The sequence below is a fragment of the Zeus faber genome, assembly GCF_960531495.2.
Source record: "Zeus faber genome assembly, chromosome: 19".
In the NCBI taxonomy this organism is placed as follows: domain Eukaryota; kingdom Metazoa; phylum Chordata; class Actinopteri; order Zeiformes; family Zeidae; genus Zeus; species Zeus faber.
This window is the reverse complement of record NC_137206.1, coordinates 21,006,432-21,027,614: the sequence shown is the minus strand read 5'-3', so window position 1 is coordinate 21,027,614 and position 21,183 is coordinate 21,006,432. Positions and strand designations below refer to the sequence as shown.

The 21,183-nt window shown below is 42.8% G+C and overlaps 1 protein-coding gene across 2 annotated transcripts in view; it reads right to left on the bottom strand.

Moving 5' to 3' along the window:
- The window catches only part of dipk1c (divergent protein kinase domain 1C), a 41,232-nt gene that overhangs the window by 5,780 nt on the left and 14,269 nt on the right, over positions 1 to 21,183 (bottom strand). For both annotated transcript variants that reach the window (XM_080020515.1, XM_080020514.1), the window contains exons 4-7: positions 6,890 to 7,093; positions 6,196 to 6,249; positions 3,707 to 3,906; positions 2,389 to 2,671 (exon numbers count right to left, since the gene is read on the bottom strand). In XM_080020515.1, coding sequence (XP_079876641.1) covers positions 2,389 to 2,671; positions 3,707 to 3,906; positions 6,196 to 6,249; positions 6,890 to 7,093 — 741 coding nt within the window. The remainder of the gene's footprint in view (positions 1 to 2,388; positions 2,672 to 3,706; positions 3,907 to 6,195; positions 6,250 to 6,889; positions 7,094 to 21,183) is intronic.

Sequence of the window (21,183 nt, the reverse complement as noted above, 5' to 3'; positions counted from 1 at the left end):
ATTTGAAGACACAGGCCGAGACTGTTATTGACACCACATGAGAAACTAGATTCTACTACATTTATGGATATTTTTGTTCTTTTTTCCCATTATTTTCCTTTTATAAACCTTTTTTAAAATTCAATTTTTAAATTCTATTTGAGTGAATATACTTATTGTTCTGTTGTGTCTCTCATATATCATGTCTCTATCATATATCTATTATTTTTCTACTATTTTTAATGTATTTTGTTCATATTCACTGTAGGGTCCATTTCTTTATCTACAGTGGCACTGCTGTAAAACACATGTATTTATGGATCCAATATTTTCTGGCGCTTTCTTTTTCCCGACTTCCTTCCTCGCTTGTTCAGTTGAACCCAAGCCAGTTCTGCCGCTGGACTCGCAGTAATTCACTGTGGATAATGGCGTCTGTAAATGTTTATGTAAGATGAGAACCACTTGAACGTCTCTCCACAAATTTTGCTCCCACTTGCTCCTCACCACACAGAGCTCCATTCCACTGCATCTGTTCTGGAAACCTTTCAGGATTCTATAATAGCAGAAATAAAAGCACAAAACTATCTGAGAAAAAGCTGATTTTGCACATGAATACTGTGGATAAACCTCCTAAACCGAATTAATCTGCGCTTGCGCTTCCCGTTAAGTTGAAGGTTTGCTGACTTAGCTCTGAAAGTAAAGCGCGGAATGACGGGCGATCCTTCCCTCCACGTTTACGCACCATTTAGGAATCATTGCCAGGGGAGGTGGAGGCGAGGGGAGATTTAAAACGCCGTAAAACCCGACTTGAAAATGAGAAATAAAGACAAATCCCTGGGTTGGTAAGGGAGTTGGCGCTGAAAAAGGAGCGAGCTGGAGTTATTGTTCTGTACGTGTTCTGTGTTTGGCAGGTTACTGTTGTTTCCCTGGATTTACTGTGCGTTAAAAAAACAAAACCCAATATCACAATTTACCGTTTGTGAGGCCAATGTTGTAAATCTATACTGAATGTAAAACAAATAATTACAGCCTTATGTGAAGCATGAACCTAGGAGGCCTGTTTCTGTGGTTGCGATAGATTATACATGGCACCCATTTTTATTTCATACCAGCGAGTTATTGAATCAACAGAGTTATTCTATTAAGCCGCCATGACCCAATTCTATATAGGGGCGCTATGTTGGTTTTTCGGCGCAGAGAATTCTTTTGATGAGCGAGAGAGAGAGAGAGAGAGAGAGAGAGAGAGAGAGAGTGGTGCGTTGATGAATAATTCCACTTTGTTAACACCGCCTCTCAATCCGTACTGAAATTTACTTCTAGTGAATGTGGGATTTCAGTCAAAAGCGCAGAATTAAAGTTTGAATAATGTCTCAGTGATGCCTTAAGCTGGCAGCTTTTCTCGGCAGTGTACATGAAAGTGTATTCTCACATTTGCAAAAATTGCAAAAATTACATTTGTGGTTAATGGAAAACGAGAATTTCTTAACCTAAAACCTATTTTGCAATCAATCGGAGTCAACCTGTGTGATCCTTTGAGTTGATCCAGCTGTGAAAGGATCGCAGGGATCGAAGGAATGCATGGCTGAAAAAAAACAAGATTTTGGGTTCAAAAGAACCAAAATTCCCTCTCCTTATTCCCTGTTGCTCAGAATTCTTCTCAAGAACACAAACAAGTTTCAGCAACTTTCTCCCACTTTTGCCACGTGCATCGTTGGAAAATGTGGCAAAAAGCAAACCAACAGTGCTGATAGGTTCCTGAGAATAAGTCATTGAATTAAGTATTTATTCTCCTCCTTTATTCTCTTTTTAACTCACTGCCAAACAAAGCTCTGTAGGAAAGTACAGATCACAACTTAAAGATTTGTGGGTAATTTCATTTTGCAATGAAATGATTAAATCAATAAATCTTTAATTAAATAAATCATTAAATGCACCATTTTGTTTGAGCAAAAGTCTCCTTTTTGGCATTTGATACTACATCTTTCGGAAAAGTGTCATTAATTAAATATTAAATAGGGGCATTTGCGATTTAGTATGAAATAAAAAAATTAATGATTAATTAAAAATGAAAATGTATTAAATGAAATACTGAGTGAAAAATACTATTTTTAAGTATTTAGAATAACAATTGGGATGTTTTCACAGAATATTTCAAAACAGAATGGCACATTTTATTATTGATTTATTTCATGAATTATATTGACGTATGATGTATTGATTTAATAATTTGATTTTGAGTAATTTGGTCCTCCCTACACAGGTTCCTTCAAATGTCTAAGCCGTAACAGTCGCCTATTTCCTTCCATGTGGGAGAAAGATGAGCCAAAAAAAAAAGGGAAATACATTTTAAAGAGCGGCATATGGCAACTGTCGGGAGAAATCAGTAATCAGCGACCCCACACCCCTCACCGTCAGGTCCTTCCTGATGGCAAAGTTCTCTGGCTTGATGTCGCAGAGGTGTAGCCGGTGTCTGAAGTCGTTGTCGAAGTGCCAGACCATGTCCAGGAAGCTGAGCGCGATGCGGTGCACCATGTCCCGGCGGGACCAGTGCCCGGGGGCTCCCCGAGACGCCTCATCCAGAGAGAAGAGGTTCTGGTCCCAGGCGTGTCCCGCAGACAGGTACTCCACCGCGTAGAAGTGGCCGCAGGAGCCCAGGACCTTGGCCACGTGGGTGCTGAGGTCCTGTAGAACCCTGGGAAACAGTCAGTGGTGAACATAGAATATAGAATTAAATAAAATGAAAAAATATTGAGAGCAGGGTGACTCAGTATCAGTGACTCAGTAGGAATGCAATACATTATCTTTAAACAGGTAACCAAGGTAACCACATCGGCGTACAAAAAGATGGGTTTTATTTGTCTCTTCGATACACATAGTAACATATTGATAGGTCATTGCTGCAGGTTTAAATTGTCGCTTTTGAACCGAGATACTTGAGAGAGGAAAAGGAGACGCGAAGTGTGTGGTGCAGCAGAGCTGGTTTTATACTGAAGGTTTGGACATTAACATTGACACATTTGCCAATAAGCTGCTTCCCTGCTGTAGTGATGGACCTCAGAGGGCAAGCTGTCTCTCTTCTTTCTGTGTCTCCCTCCTCTCTCTTCCAGCTCCCACACACACACACACACACACACACACACACACACTCATTTTTATCTTTCTAACCCCATCTGTCTCGGTGTCTGCAGAGCTGCAGATAAGCAGGCGTTGGAGAGTCACCTCCTTTCATCTCCTTCCAGGACCAGACACGTTTGCTTTTCATCCATCCATCCATCCATCCATCCTGTAATTCACACATCCATGATCCATCCGTCCAGTAATTCATTCATCTATCCATCCAATCATGTGCCCATCAAATATCCATTTCCCACTTTTTCATCCATCCATCCATCCAGTACTCACCACATCCATTATCTATCCATCCAATCATGTTTTCATCCTCTATCCATCCAATCACGTGTCCTTCATCCTTCCATCCATCCTGACATCAAATCATGTGTCCATCATCCATCCATCATTACGTCCATCCATCATCCCACTTTTTCATCCATCCATCCATCCATCCAATCAGGCGTCCATCACCCCTCATCTATCCATCCATCGATCCCCTATCCATCCATCCATCCATCCATAAATCCATTCAATCATGTCTCCATCTTCTATCCATCCACTCATCCTTCTACCTTTCCTCCAATCATGTGTCCATCCATCCATCCCTCCCTCTCACCTGAGGAAGGTGTACTCCTCTTGCTGCAGCAGGGCCCACAACGACGCCAGCTCTGCCCTGGAGTAGGGTTTGTCTCTGCTCTTGAGCCTGTTTCCCCACAGTTTGGCCAGGGAGCCGTTCCTCTCTCCTCCACCCGCTCCTTCCTCGTCCTGGCCCTCCACCTCCTCCTCCTCCTCCACCAGCCCTAGGGAGTTACGCACCTCGGATCAGGAAAACACAGACAAGCTGTAAACTTGGTTAGGAGTTACACCGTGACCCTACCATCCATCTAGAGTCCAGAGATAAAGTCCAGCTGCAGGTGAAGTCCACTCCATTGTTCATTATGCTATTAACCTAACCCTAACCAGCTCAACAAGTTGTATATTTTATTGTATATCTCTACCAAATTCGCTAATTATATTTTTTCAAGAGATTGCATTAGCCAGCCACAAAGGAAGACTCATTCACTCTCTGTGTTGTATGCTAGGCATACAACACAGAGTATTTTTGTGCCATTGCATCTAGGACAGAGTTAGTCTGCAAGTGGAGTTCAAGTTCTCAACCTGCAATGAAACTCTTTATTCATTCTTAAATCATCTGCTGCAATAACTCTGTCCTGTGGATGACCTGTAGGATGACAAGAGCACAGCTTTTTGTTTTACAGAACCACCACCAACAACAATATGTACATGGAAAAAACTAAACATAGAATCAAACAAGAACATGTACACAGTAAAACGTAAACATCAGACCACAACATGTATCGTAAAAAGGGAGTTAATTAAGTCCAGGAAAACTGGAACTACAACTGGTCACGTGGCCTCTTCCTGTCATAGTGGTGGCAGTAAATGAGTGCGAAAGGGAGACGGATGAAACCAGGAGGGTGTTTGGGGTGTGTTCAAAGCAGGTGCTGGTGGTGTGTGTGTGTGCGTGTGTGTGTGTGTGTGTGTGTGTGTGTGTGTGTGTGTGTGTGTGTGTGTGTGTGTGTGTGTGTGTGTGTGTGTGTGGGAGGTGTCCACTGGTGTGCTGCTATCCTACCAATTAGTGAGATGTGTAACCTACCCATCTCACCATCGAGGGAAGTCTTCTTTGATGGATTTGAACAATGGCATAAAGTTAAGGGTAAAACAATCAGATTGGTGACAGATTGGTGGAGATATCAATACCAAGGTATCAAATATAACCTATTGTGATGATTGAGGGAAGTTTCTGGGTTGCAGCATTCCAGTCCTCCCCACTGAGTGGTAAGACCGTGGCTTTAGTCCAGTTTACGGATTAGTCTGAGATAGCTGAGAATTTCGATATAAGATTAAACACTTCCGGTAGGGATGGTATTGGGTTCCGTAAATACAACAAGATATAGTCTGCATACAAATAGATTTTGTGAACAGAGTTTCCTGTTGGTATGCCAACGATATTATCCTTAATTTGTGCCGCGTTGGAGAGTGAAACACTGTGAAGTGTAATCATTGGTGATGACAGAAGCATGAATGAGTGACTTTCCAAAGCCAAATTTGTTGAGGGTGGAAAAGAGATATGTCCAATTCACTCTGTCAAAAGCTTTTTCGGCATCTATAGAAGCAATAACAGTATTTTAGTTGTTCCTTTGAGATAAACTGATCAGTCTGAATAAATGGCGCATATTGCTGGGTGAGTGTCTGCCCTTGACAAAACCTGTTTGGTGGGTGAATTATAAATGGAATTACTTTTTCAATTCTGTTAGTTAGTGTTTTACTAATAATTTTTAAATTGAAATTAATTAGGCTTATGGGTCTAAAACTGGAGGTGAGGGTTGGGTCCTTATTGGGTTTGAGCAAAGCTGAAATGAGAGCAGTATTCATGTGCGGAGGCAGGTGGAGGTTGATTGACTTATTCTTATGACCATTCTGATGAATAATGGGAATATAAGTGGCCAGAAGTGTGAGAGTGAGAGATCACCATTGAAGTACCCCTTAAACATCCAGATTGCCTCAGCTGTCTGTAAAACAGACCGAGGAGGTAGACCGAGCTGAAAACTCTGGCATCCAACTGATTTTACCAGTCAAAGTAACCTCGGACACAAACTAAAAAAAAATACAATTCTAAAATTTTAATAAAGAGTAGCACACAGGTTGGAAGGGGATGTTTTCATGCGTTGGGACAAGTCTGCAGGGGATGTGCACAACAGGAGCTCAGGAGCAGATCACTGCTTGGAAGGTTGCATGTACAAATCACTTTTAATACAATTTTATTTGCTAGAGGGAGCATTAATTTAAAAAGTATAAAGCATGTCATGCTGTGCTGATTCGTTTTTGCAATAATTAACAAGTGCATGGGTTTACATTCCTAAGTGGTAGTTTTCCTGTGTTTTTCATAAATCATTTGATTCTTGAAGTCTAGTTTTTGACATAGCGGTTAAACAAAAAGGGATCAACTGAGATGAGTGAGATCCTGATGTAAAATGTAATTTAGAGAACCTAACAACTTAAAAAAATAAAATAAAAATTGCTTTCAAGTTAGTCATCACTCACTTCCAAAGTGGCGTAAAACACCACGTCCAGCGGGGAGAGATCCTCCGTCGTCTCCTGTTGAGGAAGAGAAAGAGGCAGAGATGAAGACACATCAGCCTCCAGCAGGTGAAGAAGATCTACGCTATCAGGGTCAGGAATTGCAACTCCTTGTTTTTTACATTATCATTACATTTTTTATTTACCATATCTATCTGTTACCATATCTATCTGTCTAGTGTATTTTAACGTTTTTATAAGTTTTTTTTTATGGTTAACCCTTTTCATACCTCTTCTTTTTGTCCTCTCTTTCATTTATTGCGCATTTCTTGCCTGTTTGCACCAATGGGAGATTACGTATTTTATTTTATTCATGTATTCCAGGGCAGCATAATGACAATAAAGTTGAATTGAATTGAGTTGAATTCTAAATTGAAGTAAATAACAATAAGGGCTGGCCACTGACAACTAACCAAGCTTCCAAAATTGATCAAATAAAATGCCATATTATTGATTTACACTGTTAAATGATCATTTTGTGAAAATGTTGATGGATAACAAGCTTCAAATCTTTGGGAAACAATGGAGGTTACTGGAAGAAACTTGAACAGGAAATGTTCATTGTGCTCCTCATTGAAGTTATTTTCACGTTACATAACCATCAACTCACATGCTCTGACCCCCCCCACCCCCCGCTCCCACACACACACACACACACCTGGTAGTCCAGTATTCCGAGCAGCTCATAGGAGGAGAAGTTCTCCAGCTTGGACTTGAGGATGACGGGCAGGTCCCTCCATCGCGCCTCCATCACCTTCTTGCCGTTCTCGTAGTAGAGGCAGCGCTTATACTCCACCAGGCCACGCACACACAGGTCCTCACACATGTCTCCTGTCACCCTGCCCTCCCCGTAGTCCACACACTGATCAAGGGGAGAGAGAGAGAGAGAGAGAGAGAGAGAGAAAGGGATTAAGAGTTGGAGTGTGATGGATGAAGTTATCTGGATGGAGGTCGCACAGTGTAATCTCCCATTAACATTATAAGTTGTAAACACACAACCTTGGTCTTTAACGCACACACATCTGATGAGTTTGACAGAGTGACATCTCACACACACACACACACACACACACACACACACACTGATAATCTGAGAAGTAAGGAAGTAAAAGATGGGCGAGTAGAGGAGACAGTGATAAGAGGAGCAATGGACAGAAAAAAAAGAAAGAAATACTGAGAAGTTGGAGTAAATAGAGAGAGAGAGAAATAACGGTTGGCTTGTTCGCTGTGCGTTGCGGCAGTTAGCGTTCTGCGTAATTTTACGCTTCTCCTCTTTCGCCCATTTTCGCTCAGTGTAGAATGTCCCCATAATAAAATAAGATTGCGGCCAATTAGGTAAAAAAATTATTTTGTTTTCTGAATCAGAGCTATCTATCTATCACTTTAGGCAATTAATGTCCCAATTAAACACCAATTATAATTCAGTTTAGTTATTGGATTGTCCAGAAAAAAAGAGACTCCCACACACGCTCTTAACTTGCAATTAAAATGTGCATATTGACAAAAGGAACCTTTCAGTCGGCCTTATTAAGGTTCATAATTTGAAAAAATATTAATATAAATGTGAGTAGCTGTTGAGGTAGTCAATCAAAACAATCTTTTCAGATGAATGTTTGGACAAACAGAAAACAAAATGCAGTCTGACCCTCCAATATGTCCTTCATACATGTCCTTTTTTCTGTTTATCCGTCTCTCTATCTGTGGTTCATGCTGTGTGCGTCCATCCAAGGTGAATGTGTTTTTTGTATTTTTTTCATCCCGCTGGACAACATAATGATGCATGCATGCATTGACGTGCAAGGCCTGTGTACGTATCTGATTAAAACACATTTTAAATCACACCCATGAGCGCCCTCTCACTCTTTGTTTCTCTCTCTCTCTCTCTCTCTCTCTCTCTCTCTTTTACACACACACACACACACACACACACACACACACACACATACAGAGGCAGCTGACGTATTGACCGGTGAGTGAAGATGGGTGTAAGAGGGATGAGGTGAGGGATTAGCGGTGTTTCGGTCGGGTATTATCCGCCTCGATCCGGCTGGTGCTCACATTCCGACACACTGCACACGAGTCGGCGGCGGTGGCGCCGGCAGCCCTCGGCTTGGATCGGAAACAAATCATTCACATTCCGATTCAAGTTTTTCCGAATGCTTTTCTCTGAAGGATGGCGATAGTGTTGGAGGGAATATTATATAAATTAATCTGTAGGGTCCTTTATTTGCATCAACTAATAAATAATTAATGCCCTCTTCAACTGGAAGGGTGAGAAAGTCTCAATTATGTATAAATATAAATCATTTAGGTATTATATCTTATAGATATTATATATAATATGGGCAATGTTTCCTTTTGATAAAAAAAACAAAACATTAACATGTTTATTGGACTTGTGGATGAAACAAAATATCTGGAAGTGGACAGATGCGGGACCTTTAAGCCTGATAGTGAGCTTTTGGGTTTGAGTCCTAATGATCCAAGTTGGTGCAGGTGCTTGTTTTAAATCGCACTTTAACCTGACTAACCTATTTCTTTGTTTTTATTATTTTTTCGCTTTGATATAATAACTCTTATGTCTGATTGCCGGTCTCTCTGCCTATCCTGTGTCTATTAAATCTAATACAAGGCTGTATTTCTTAGAGCCTGAGTTAAAATTGTGTGTGTGTGTGAGTGTGTGTATGTGTATGTGTGTGTGTGTGTGTGTGTTCCTCCCTCAGCCCAAATAGTCTCTCCTGTCACTCTTCACTATGGAGACAAGCCGCCTATGACACACACTGTCTGCTGGACTGTGTGTGTGTGTGTGTGTGTGTGTGTGTGCGTGTGTGTGTGTGTGTGTGTTCAGTTTTGCTCCAACTGTTACCAGAGCAACAGCTCTTTTGTGTTTTCTTCAAATGAGGAGCATAGTACAATCATGAAAGGAAATCAGGAATCAGGAACACACAATCCGTCTTTAATAAATCAGTAGAAAGATGTAAGCCAGGGAAAGTTCAACAAATAATCAAATAGCAGAAATCTAATTTAAAACGTATTTAGTTGAAAGCCTCCGGGATGTTTCCCTGTCTTTGCTTGCAATGCTTTTCTCCCAGACAAAACGCTCTGTGTCGGGAAAATTCATTTATCATTGATGTCCTGCCAGTGCACCCCAACCCGACATGCACCTGAGCATCCAGTTTGTTTTGACCCAAGAGGCAGAACCAGATGGGTGGAGCAAATCGATACAGCTCAGATAGAGAACCGAAGACCCCAGTGACGGAGGAGCATTTTTGAGATTACTTGAAATTCTTCTCTTGTCAGAATCTTCTGCTTTAATGTGAGATCCAGTATCCCAATATCCCTGCTCCACACACTCCTTATCCCCGCACCGGCCACCGGCTTGGACACTTTGCTCTGCAGTTCAGATCACAGCCAGTCACAATCACAGCCAGTTTGCACCTGTTACACAGAGTTGAAATTTGATGAACGTTTCACTTTTAGCAGCACTGGCCTTCATTTGGAAACCCCGCTGAAAACAATTTACTTTTGCTCGCAGCGCCACACCGTGTGTTCTCCACTTTGTATTTGGAAAGCGCTACACTCGGGGGAACGTCTTTAAGTCACAACTCTTTGAGTTATGGCTCCTCTCTGCAATGAGACATGGGCACTGGGCATCTAGCAGCTGGAGGCCGCGAGGACTTTCTGCTCAAAGTTACAAGAAAGGCGAGCTGATACGGTTAGGAGATGTTCCCAGGAGAAACACACTGGGGTGTGTGTGTGCGCACGCGTGTGTGTGTGTGTGTGTGTGTGTGTGTGTGTGTGTGTGTGTGTGTGTGTGTGTGTGTGTGTGTGTGTGGTGCGGCTTGCAGGCCATCCGCAGCTCTGGTCTAAGCCCTGGATTTCCTGCTGTTTGCATCACATCACATGACACCCCACAGCTGGACCCGGTTCCCAGGACACTAGTTAGAATGCATCGCACTGCAGCTGCTCAGAGATCAGTGAACGTATATATGTCTGTGTCTAAAATCGGTATAACAGGAAATTAAAAATAAATAAATAAATACAAATAAAATAGATGGACTTTCATGTGTGAAGTTTTTCCGTGTGTGAGAGAGAGAGAGAGAGAGAGAGAGAGAGAGAAAGAGTAAGAGGAAAAGTTAAAGCATGCTAATGTCATATTTTCAGGTAAGACGTGTGACTAAAATCTCTAAAGGTTATTTATTTGCATGTCTATAATATTATTCAAACTTATTTGCAACCATTGCAACCATGCGCAACCTGTTAATAAAATTTCAGGTCTTGTACCAAACGGTGGAACTCTCTCAACTGCATCCACTGTGTGCATGTGGTTGTGTTGAAGTTTATTCTTATGTTTTGTATGAATATTAACGTGCGTTCGTGCATGTATATGGCGTGTATATTGTAGATATATATATATATACTTTCTGTGTGTTTACGAGACATCATGTGGTTGTGCTTGCACAGCTGGTCTCTCAGTTGGGAATCTGGGGTTCCAACACGGCTTCATTTAGAATCCATCCATTACTGTCAACCTGTCCACGGAAGCCAAATTTCAGCCCCGACCGAGCCAACCCGCGAGGGCGCACTTGGCATCCACGTTGACGAATGATGACAAAGGCACATGAGTTTCGAAAGGAAAAACTGCTGAAAGGCATTATGATTTGTCCAACGAGGAGCGTGATTAAAGAGGGAACCAAGAATGTCAAATCATCTCAATTAAAACATTCTGTTGGGTTTTTTTTGCTGTTGTTTTTTAAAAAATGTTGTCCTGACGAGATATAAAAAAACACCGCAAAAGGCAACGAGACGAAACAAACCCGTGAGCGATGATGTTGATGTCAAAGACGCTCTTTGTTGCTCCTGCTGAAGTAGGGCTCCGTCTCTGACATACCATAATCAGAGAGCCCGATACACGAGCCTTAAAAGGTATATAAAAAAGCCTAAAGACATTCCTGTGTGTATGGAGCCAAAAGCTGAGCCGGACTAACCATGCATGCAGCCTCCAGTTGCCGACTTCTCTAGAAAGGGCAGACAGTTGAGATTCAGGTGGCGCGGCATTCACCGCATCCAAGCCCCAGAAATGTCTGTCTGAACATGCTGAGGTTGTAAAAGTGACGCTGCGGAGGCGTTTCGCTGGAAAACTGTTCGAACAATTTAAAGAGCTTCTTTTTGTTTGGAATTGTGCCCGAACAAAGTCCAAGTAAATGATACTGTGCAGTACAGTTTACCTTTCATCTACCTTCCTGTAGCTTCCAGGATTGATTCTCTTTTCGTCTGGATTGACTTGATTCGAAGTTATTTTTGGACAGAGAAACGCCCGGAGGACAGACATACAGGGGTTTGAATCCCTCCATTACACAATCAAATATATACAAACGGTTGTCAAGCACATAACTACATACTATTAAAACAAACTATTCATTATAATGAAATTATATGTTAAATGCTAAGCAACACTAAACAGAGCTTCCACGTTCAACCTTTAATGGTACCACACACACACACACACACACACACGCAGACAGATCCTAAGTGTGGTTTCAGGAGCCTGCCATATGAACATAAGATACATAATGGCGACCATTGTTCCCACACACGGAGCAGGAACCTTTCGGGTGCATTAGCACATTAATCCTTCCTGGTTGACCGATGACCTGCGTGGTTTTCTGTGACCTGAGCGCCTGAGAGACCCACGACACCGGCATGATAGGAATGTACTTACCAGTACAACTCGGGGTGGTGTCAGACAGGGGCACGTTTTTTTGGGGGGTTTTTTGTAACTGTGGGCGAGGCATTTTTCTGGCTGGCTTCGCTATATCGGGTGTTTTCACACTCTCAGGATGCTTTGAGTTGAACTTTTTGTTTTCAACATCCCCTATGGAGATGCAGCTGATTTGTTGCTCCACTCCATTCTTATTCATTTAGAAGAAGCAAATAGTTTAACTGGGAGACTTTGGGTATTTGTTAAGGTGGGCATGGATTCAACTCTAGACTATAGAAAATGGAATAAACACCGTAAGTCCAGATTGGCCATAAGTCAATCATACTTTTCATACAAACAAAAAGTTGTGAACAGAGGCCAAAAAATTAAGCCATGGTATTCTCTGGTATGAACAATGGGTGCAATTTCCCATGATGCAATGTTCAGTTATCTACGCATGCGACACAACCCTCAATACTGCAGCTTTGAATCACTGGAACACCATTCATTATGGGGTTTGCCTCCAATTCACACCACTGCTATTCCCAAACTACGTAAGCCTCATCACTCCTCCTTGTGTTGTCTACATGACTGCCACAGACTGCTGTAACCGCCTCCCACCTCTAAGAACACGCAGAGCTGGCTGGTTGTCGAGATCATTATCATCAATAACGTTAGACGTATGGTCATGGTCGTCAAGTAGTGTTTTTATTCTAGGTTCAGTACATAGCTCTGCAACATACATGAACGTGATACTGTATGATCTAGCTCCGCACTTGGCCCCGGTTCCCAAGCAAGTCAGAGATGTACCAATTATAACTCCTGACAGGGGGTCAGATATACCACGCGGTAACATACAGTATTCCCACGATCCTTTACCATAAATCACAGCTTCACAAGTCTCTCATTGTGCTCGAGAACGACAGCTCGGCCGCTTGACTCTCTCCGAGACCTGACGAACAATGGTTTGATTTCTTTAACGGAGCTTGTGGGTAGTGTGGGCTTTGCGGTGAATTGTCTGGAAGACGGAATGCGTGCGTCTCACCCCCGACGCGTGCACGTGCGCGCACGCACACAATGTGTGTGGGTGGGGAGGTCGAGCAGAGGGCCGGTTCACTGGAAGTGTTCCCCGATTCCACAGCTGTGACTCCCACCGCTCAGGGAAACACTATCCTGCATAGTCTCATAATCGACATCACGTAATGAGACAACGTTTCTGTATCGCCTGATTATAATCATTTATTCAGATATTTTTGTCATTATAATGATCAAAATTGTCTACAGGGGAGATATGTCAGTAGAGATGCCCTATGCCTACGATGTCATTGAGGATTCCATAACCACTTCCCAGGTCATCTTTATTATATTATATATACACTTTAAAGTATTGAGTTGACAAAATTTGGGCAATTTTGTGCAAAAGCGTCAAGAGCACATTAAAGGTGCTCGCGCCTAAAAAGTAAAAGTACTTATCTAACACCATCACCATCCTTTTGCCTCTCTATTGGAAAGCTTAAATGTTGATGGTCCAGTTTTGGCCGGACTTATATTTGGAAGACTAAAACTTAAAAAGCAACTCTTTAACAAACTGTATCGCTTGCTATAAGTTGTATTTAAACATGTTATAGATGAATGTAGTGGAGTATTCCAGTTGCTTACAATTGCTTTAAAATATAATGAAGTTACCATATTATGTCCCCTTAAATGGAACTAAATGACTCAATGTCAACTTTCAAGACAAATACCTGAACTTTGTACTGAAAGCCGGTATTTGAGTACAAGTACTCAAGTTACTTTCCACCCATGCCCCCAATGTCAACACACAAAGACAGCTACACACACACACTCACACACACTTTTCACTAAGTGTTTTGGCAGAGTCCAGGATTTGTAATGAGCAGTTGAGCAAGTGAAGATACTGTGCAGCCATTGACTTAATGAACACGATTGACTTAATGAACAGCCAATGCAGCAGCACTTTGGCATGAGCTCGGCTTCTTATTTATAGGCTCATGGATACGGTGCCTTTTCATCTTAAAGGAGACAGCGCTATTCGCTGTGCCTCAACTTTCAGAAGTAGAAATACTCCCCTTGAATGCAGCATTAGGTGACAAAATATTGATAAATTGCACTTGCTTGCTTCATCATCTTGGTCTCTATATCACTTGCCTCCACATCTCCGGGTGGATGCTGACATATTTAAATGATGGTGTTGTTTTTATATAACGAATGCCAATACATTTTGTCGTCCATTGTAATAATTAATTTTTGCATTGCAGATTCCATCCCATTGAATTGAATTGACTAGAACTTCAATACATTTAGAGCTTAAAAGTACTACAACAGATAGCAGCATAGATCCTCTTCCGCTTAAAACACACGATCAAACTCAGATAAGCGCTTGGCAGAAATTACTGTTATGTCTGTTATGTCTCCATCTCTGTCTTTATGTCTTTACAAAGCAAACAGTTCCAAGGAGGATGAGCCCTGCCGTCACGGTTACAGCATCCAGAATGCTGTCGTCCAGCATGTTGTTGAAGAACTTTTAAATAATAGTCTGGTTACAGATGGGACTGGTCATTAAAAAAAACTAAAACCATTCTTCTTTCCATAAAGTTTTTCATTTTTCTAAACCAGAAATTAAATTTACATGACACATTTCTTCTCACTGTGCAAAGAGTGACCCTAACCCTTCTATTTTTGGCTCACTGGCACTGAAGGGGTTAACTACTTCAGAAATTCAATGTGCCCTTGATGTTGCTTAACTTTTCAAAACCCCAATGATTTCAGATCAGAGGTGACTGATTCCAGGTTCAGAAAGTAGAATTCCTGTTTGCATGTTTTTGCTCCAACCCTGCACTGATCCTGCTGGATCTCATTCACGCTGCTGCTGGACCTCTGGGCTGTTGCAAATTGGCAAATTCCCTTGGCTGACTCAAAAAAAGAGTGGGGTTTTCATTTTCTGAACCTGGATGTTAAAAACAACTAATTCTAAAATATAAAAGGTCAGTAGAAGGAGTAGAAGCCAATTTTATCCATTCACCATGAACTAAATTCTTCTTTGCTTTTTTAACAACTGACAGAGCCGTGACACAATGCCACAATGCAGATTGAAATCTTGTTTTGTCTGCAACATCCAACTTGTGCAACAAAGAGTAGCTTCATATTTAAACCGCACACCAGAAATTGGTTGGATAAAAGGGCTTTGGCAGATGTTTTGCGGGTGCAGCGTTCCCTCTTTTCCAATGGAAGGAAAAGATCTCTTAAATCAGACGTTCCCAACCAGCGGGCCCTGGACTGGCGCCAGGCCACGGGGCATTTTCCACTGGGCCGTGAGAAGGGGGTGCCCTGTTCAGGGGCAACGCCAAGGGAAGACCGGGTCGGGGTTGGGCACAGCCACCCTGATACAATTGCTGGCCCCTCACTGGCACTCCCACTGGCCCCCTCTTGCAAGTCTCTGCTCCGCTGCGCTCCGGTTCGTGATAATAAAAAGGTTGGGGACCGGTCTTAAACGTTCCAGGGCTGTGTTTTCTTCCATTGACATCGCTGTCTCAGATTTATCCCCTTGTTTTGACCTGGCCCGTTTTCAGGAATAAACCTTGTGGACTTTGACGTCTTCTTCTTACCTCTTACTACTGTTTGTGTCGTGCTTGTGGGTTCTCATCTGTTCTGATTCAGTGGGCGTTAACGGTACAATCTGGCCAGAAATGCACCCAGCCGACTTAGAGACTTTCAGACGAGAGGTGGAGGCACAGGCTTGTTCTCCACACCGACACGGGCAACAAGTCATCGCCATTGCGGGGGCTCTCCAGGAAGTTTCCTTTCCACTCATATCAACGGCTCCTGAACTCTTGCAGGGGGCAACTGTGTTCACCAAGCTGAACCTCCGTAACGCTAACCATCTGGTCGCATCAAGGAGGGAGAGGATTGTAAGACGGCCTCCAGCACACCCAGGGGACATTATGAGTACCTGGTCACGCCCTTTGGTTCCACCAAAGCCCTTGCTGTCTTCCAGACCATGGTGAATGGTGTTTTCAGAGAGTTTATTTATGTATTTGTTTTTATCTACCTGGATGATATCCTTATATTCTCCATATCTGAGCAGTAGCACATCTGTCACCTCGAGTGTGTTCTCCAGAGGCTTCTGAAGAACAAGCTGTTTGTAAAGGCAGAGAAGCGTTAATTATATGTCCCCAAGCTCTCCTTCTTTGGCTTTGTGGTTGCTGAGGGGAACGTGCGGATGGATCCAGCCAAGGTTCAGCCAGTCATTGACTGGCCGGTCCCGGCCTCCAGGAAGACATTGAAGCAGTTCTTGGGGTTCACCAACTTCTACAGAAGGTTCATCTGGAACTATAGCCTCACTGCATTGATCTCCCCAACTTCTCCTTTCCTGCCTTCTTCTTTTGCAAGTTATCCCCTGCAGAGCGCAACTATGACATCGGGAACCGGGGGCTTTTGGCAGTCAAGATGGCATGGGAGGAGTGGAGGCACTGGTTGGAGGGAGCGGAGCAACCCTTTATTGTCTGGACTGACACAAGAACAAGAACCTTGAATACATCCAGTCAGCCAAACGGCTGTCCCAGACAGGCCAGGTGGTTGGTGATGGTTTTGACTTTTCTCTTTCATAACACCCGGGATCAAACTGTCGCTATACACGTTCAGGTTCTGCAGTGGGGAGATTCCTCCCGGTTAGCTCGCCATCCTGGGGGAACCAGGACTCTCTCTCTTCTCTGACAGCATTTCTGGTGAGAATCCATGGATTACGGAGACGGCCAAAATCTTGTTAAATCAAGTGTTTAAGTTGGTAGTTTAGAGTAGGGTTTCGACCGATATGGGTTTTTCAGGGCCGATACCGATGCCAATATTTGTTTGACTGAGGCTACCGATACCGTTATTTTGTGCCGACATTCACAAAATAGATGGGGGGGGGGAGTGACTCAGAAAGTGTCACCGTTACATATGCAAGTTTTTGTTTCATTCGGTGAGGAAACAGAATCAATTAAACCCATCTACAATAAAAACACTGTTTTTATTTGCTTTGTTTGGAGAAAAGAATGCTCTGATTGTGCCGTGGAGCGCAGTACAGCAGAGCAGCGAAGCAGCAGAGCAGCTCCGCTGAGCCGCAAAAAATTCCTGCCCACCTTCTTATGGCCTGGTGGCAAATGCCAGTGCCGGGCCCAGTGGTTGGCAACCTCTGCACTGAGGAAAATTGCGACCATAAATGGGAAGAAAAAAAAGAAGTCGCTTGTCAGATTTCCGTAACAAGCAACCATATTTTTAAAAACAAGGCCAAAATAACACAACGTGTCACCCGTGATTTTTTCAAGCGACTTCACAAAAGAAGAAGCCAAAAGTCACGTAGGATAAGTGGACAGTACCACTCTCCCTCTGCCCGCGGGCAGGGTTGCGCAGAGAGTGGGGAGATGCAAACACTGGCACTGAAGGGAATAAACGGGTTATGTATTTTAACGCAACATCAAACTATATCAATATAAACGGTATTGTCTCCATTGTCCTATAGCTCGTTTGAAAATATATTGATATACCGTAAAAAGTTGGTTATACCGCCCAGCTCTATCGAGGGACTCATCATTCACTTTTTGTTATTGGACTGAGTTTTGCAGCCTGCTGGGGGCCACAGTTAGCCTCTCTTGGAGTTTCCATCCCCAGTTCAATGGACAGGATCAAAAGAGGATCAAACAGGAGATGGAGACCGCACTGCGCTGCATGGTTTCACGGAATCCTACCTCACGGTCCAAATAACTGATATGAATAGAATATTCCCATCACAGCCTGCCCAGCTCTGCTACTGGCCTCTCTCCACTCCAGTGTTCCAAGTAGGAACACGAGGCCAGCCCTCCATCTGTTCAAGCCTTTATCCGTGGTTGTCAACACGTATACATGTCTAACTTGTCTGTGGTAAAGAGATGTTACAGCTCACAAATTGCTGCTCACACACACACATAGACAACGACACACCTCACAAATCCACAGATTTCTTGCCAGCGTCTGGATACAGAATAATCAGCTCACCGTTATTATAAAACCTTATTGATTTGCTGCCCAGAAGACAATGTTAAAAGGACACACACGTGCTCGTGCATATGTATGCGCACAGACACATGATTTATGTCTCATCCAGACCTATTCATCGAAGCGTCATTTAGTAAATTGAATTACAGTTTCATAGATCACTGTCTCATAATATTTACGGAGCAATCTATATTTCTAACTCCCTTGACGCATGCTAATGAGACGTCAGCTTTCCTTTAAAAGCTCGCAGGGAGAGTTTCAGCCTCTTTCCTCAAACAGGCCATTCTCCGCTTTCAACGATATCAGTTTCTTTGTTTATTTTGCCGTCCCGCCGTGTTTATCCAGTTCTTCCCCGTCGCATGGACCACTCTGGGGAACGCATCACTCAAGACAGGGTTGTCCAAATACCGCCACGGATTCTTAATCTGCACCCAGGCATGAGATCTGCTCCACAGGTGGAGAGGAGGAGAGGGAGAGGGTAAAGACGTTTGAAGAGAAAAACCAAAAGGCAGAGAGAGAGCGAGAGAGGGAGAATAACAGAAAATAAATATAACAAAGCTATTTAGAGAGAAAATGAGAGGGTGGGAATTGGAAAAGGAACTTCAGTTGAGTGATGTGAGAGAAAAATGCTTACGATCATTTATATTGAATGAGGACAAAGGCCTCTACCTCCAGAGGGGAGTTTTTTAAAACATTGTCTCTGTTTTCCCAGGAACCCCCCCCCCCCCCCCAACATTATGTAAAGAGAAATGTTCTTTCTCTCTACAATGTCAATTCTAACATGGAAGAACCAGATCACATTTGGCCCTGTTTACCTTGTAAGGAGATGAAGAATAACCACAGGGGAGCCTGGAGGTGCATTGTCAGGGATTGTAATCTGCGTCTGCCAGGTCATTTACAAGTTCCTGTGAAGTTACTGTTTGAGGTTGGCATCCAGGGAGACAGTTGAGGGACACAGACTTGTAAATGACTTCTGACCCAAGCCACACCCTCTGTTGTTGTATAAAGCCCTCTTGATCAGAAATAAGATCAGACTGGTCAGAACACTGCTTTGGAGCAGTACTGAATCTTTCTCTTTATTCTACAGAATAAATAATCTTGAATATTCTCAGTTTTTGTTTTCTTGTAGCGGGCAGATTAACCTCACCGATCATTGCAGAAGAATTTCTTCCACTGTGATCAGCAGAAAATAAAAGATGAGACAGAATGAGGTGGAATGAGGATAGAGAGAGAGAAGAGAGCCAGGGACACAGAGCAGAAGGATGAGGGCGGGATAGGAAAGAAGAGAGCAAGAGGGAGAGGGAGAGAGATATAAAAGAAAAAGCGGCCAAACATCCTCCTAGACGTCACTGGAAGGGCATGAGGGCATTGTGGTTTTATCTCCACCTCTTGCTCCGCAGGGAGACAGGACCAAAAAAAGCCTCTCAGCTCGTCTTAATGTTGCTACGGGCCGGCGTTCAAACACCGCCTCGGGGTTTTAACCAAATGCTCCACTTAGAGCTTCACCACAAACATTGAGCTCTCGATGTGTTTAACGTTGAGTCAAAACGATTAAAAAAAAACAAAAAAAACACAAAAATAAATCTGTGGTGACGTAATTCTATTCATTATTCATGCATTTGTCATTTTAGTGAATTTGAGGACAAATACAGAACATCTGATGATCGTAAAAGGAAAACAACAGATTATTCCATGAATGTGTTTGACATTACACCGCGTTCCAAATTATTATTCAACTGATATTTTTCTCAGATTTTCCTAAATAGTCGATGCAAATGACAGTCAGTATAATTTTCAAGTCATCAACCGTTATGGTATAATTCGAATGTTATTGAACAAACCTCCCAATGATAACAGTATTTTTTTCAAAAATAAAAAACTCAGAATGCACTGTTCCAAATGATTATGCACAACAGAGTTTCAAAACATTTTATAGGTTGTAAAGAACTGAAAATGGTCATTTGTTGAATGTGGACCATTAGGGGGCAACATATTTACTGAAATCAAAAGCTATTTCAATCAAAAACATCTTAACAGACCAAGTTACATGTTAACATAGGAGCCCTTCTTTGATATCACCTTCACAATTCTTGCATCAATTGAACTTGTGAGTTTTTGGAGAGTTTCTGCCTAATTTCTTTGCAGGATGTCAGAATAGCCTCCCAGAGCTGCTGTTTTGATGCAAACTGCCTCCGACCCTCATAGAGCTTTTGCTTGAGGATGCTCCAAAGGTTCGCAATAGGGTCGAGGTCAGGGGAGGATGGGGGCCACACCATGAGTTTCTCTCCTTTTATGCCCATAGCAGCCAATGACACAGAGCTATTCTTTGCAGCATGAGATGGTGCATTGTCAGGCATAAAGATGATTTTGCTACAGAAGGCACGGTTCTTCTTTTTGTTACCATGGAGGAGAGTCGTCAGTCAGAAACTCTATATACTTTGACGACGTCATTTTCACACCATCAGGGACCCTAACGGGGCCTACCAGCTCTCTCCCCATGATTCCAGCCCAAAACATGACTCTGCCACCTCCTTGCTGACGTCGCAGCCTTGTTGGGACATGGTGGCCGTCCACCAACCATCCACTACTCCATCCATCTGCACCATCCAGGGTTGCACGGCACTCATCAGTTAACAAGACTGTTTGAAAATGAGTCCTCATGTATTTCTGGGCCCACTGCAACCGTTTCTGCTTGTGAGCATTGGTTAGGGGGGGCCCAATAGTAGGTTTATGCACAACTGCAAGCCTCTGGAGGATCCTACACCTTGAGGTTGGCGGGACTCCAGAGGCACCAGCAGCTTCAAATACCTGTTTGCTGCTTTGTAACGGCATTTTAGCAGCTGCTCTCTTAATCCGCTGAATTTGTCTGCTAGAAACCTTCCTCATTATGCCTTTATCTGCACCAACCCGTCTGTGCTCTGAATCAGCCACAAATCTCTTTACAGTACAATGATCACGCTTACGTTTTCGTGAAATATCTAATGTTTTCATACCTTGTCCAAGGCATTGCACTATTTGACGCTTTTCGGCAGCAGAGAGATCCTTTTTCTTTCCCATATTTCTTGAAAGCTGTGGCCTGCTTAACAATGTGGAACGTCCTTCTAAAGTAGTTTTCCTTTAATTGTGCTCACCTGGCAAACTAATTATCACAGGAGTCCGAGATTGATTTCAGTGATCCAAAGAGCCCTGAGACACAATACAATACAATATCCATGAGT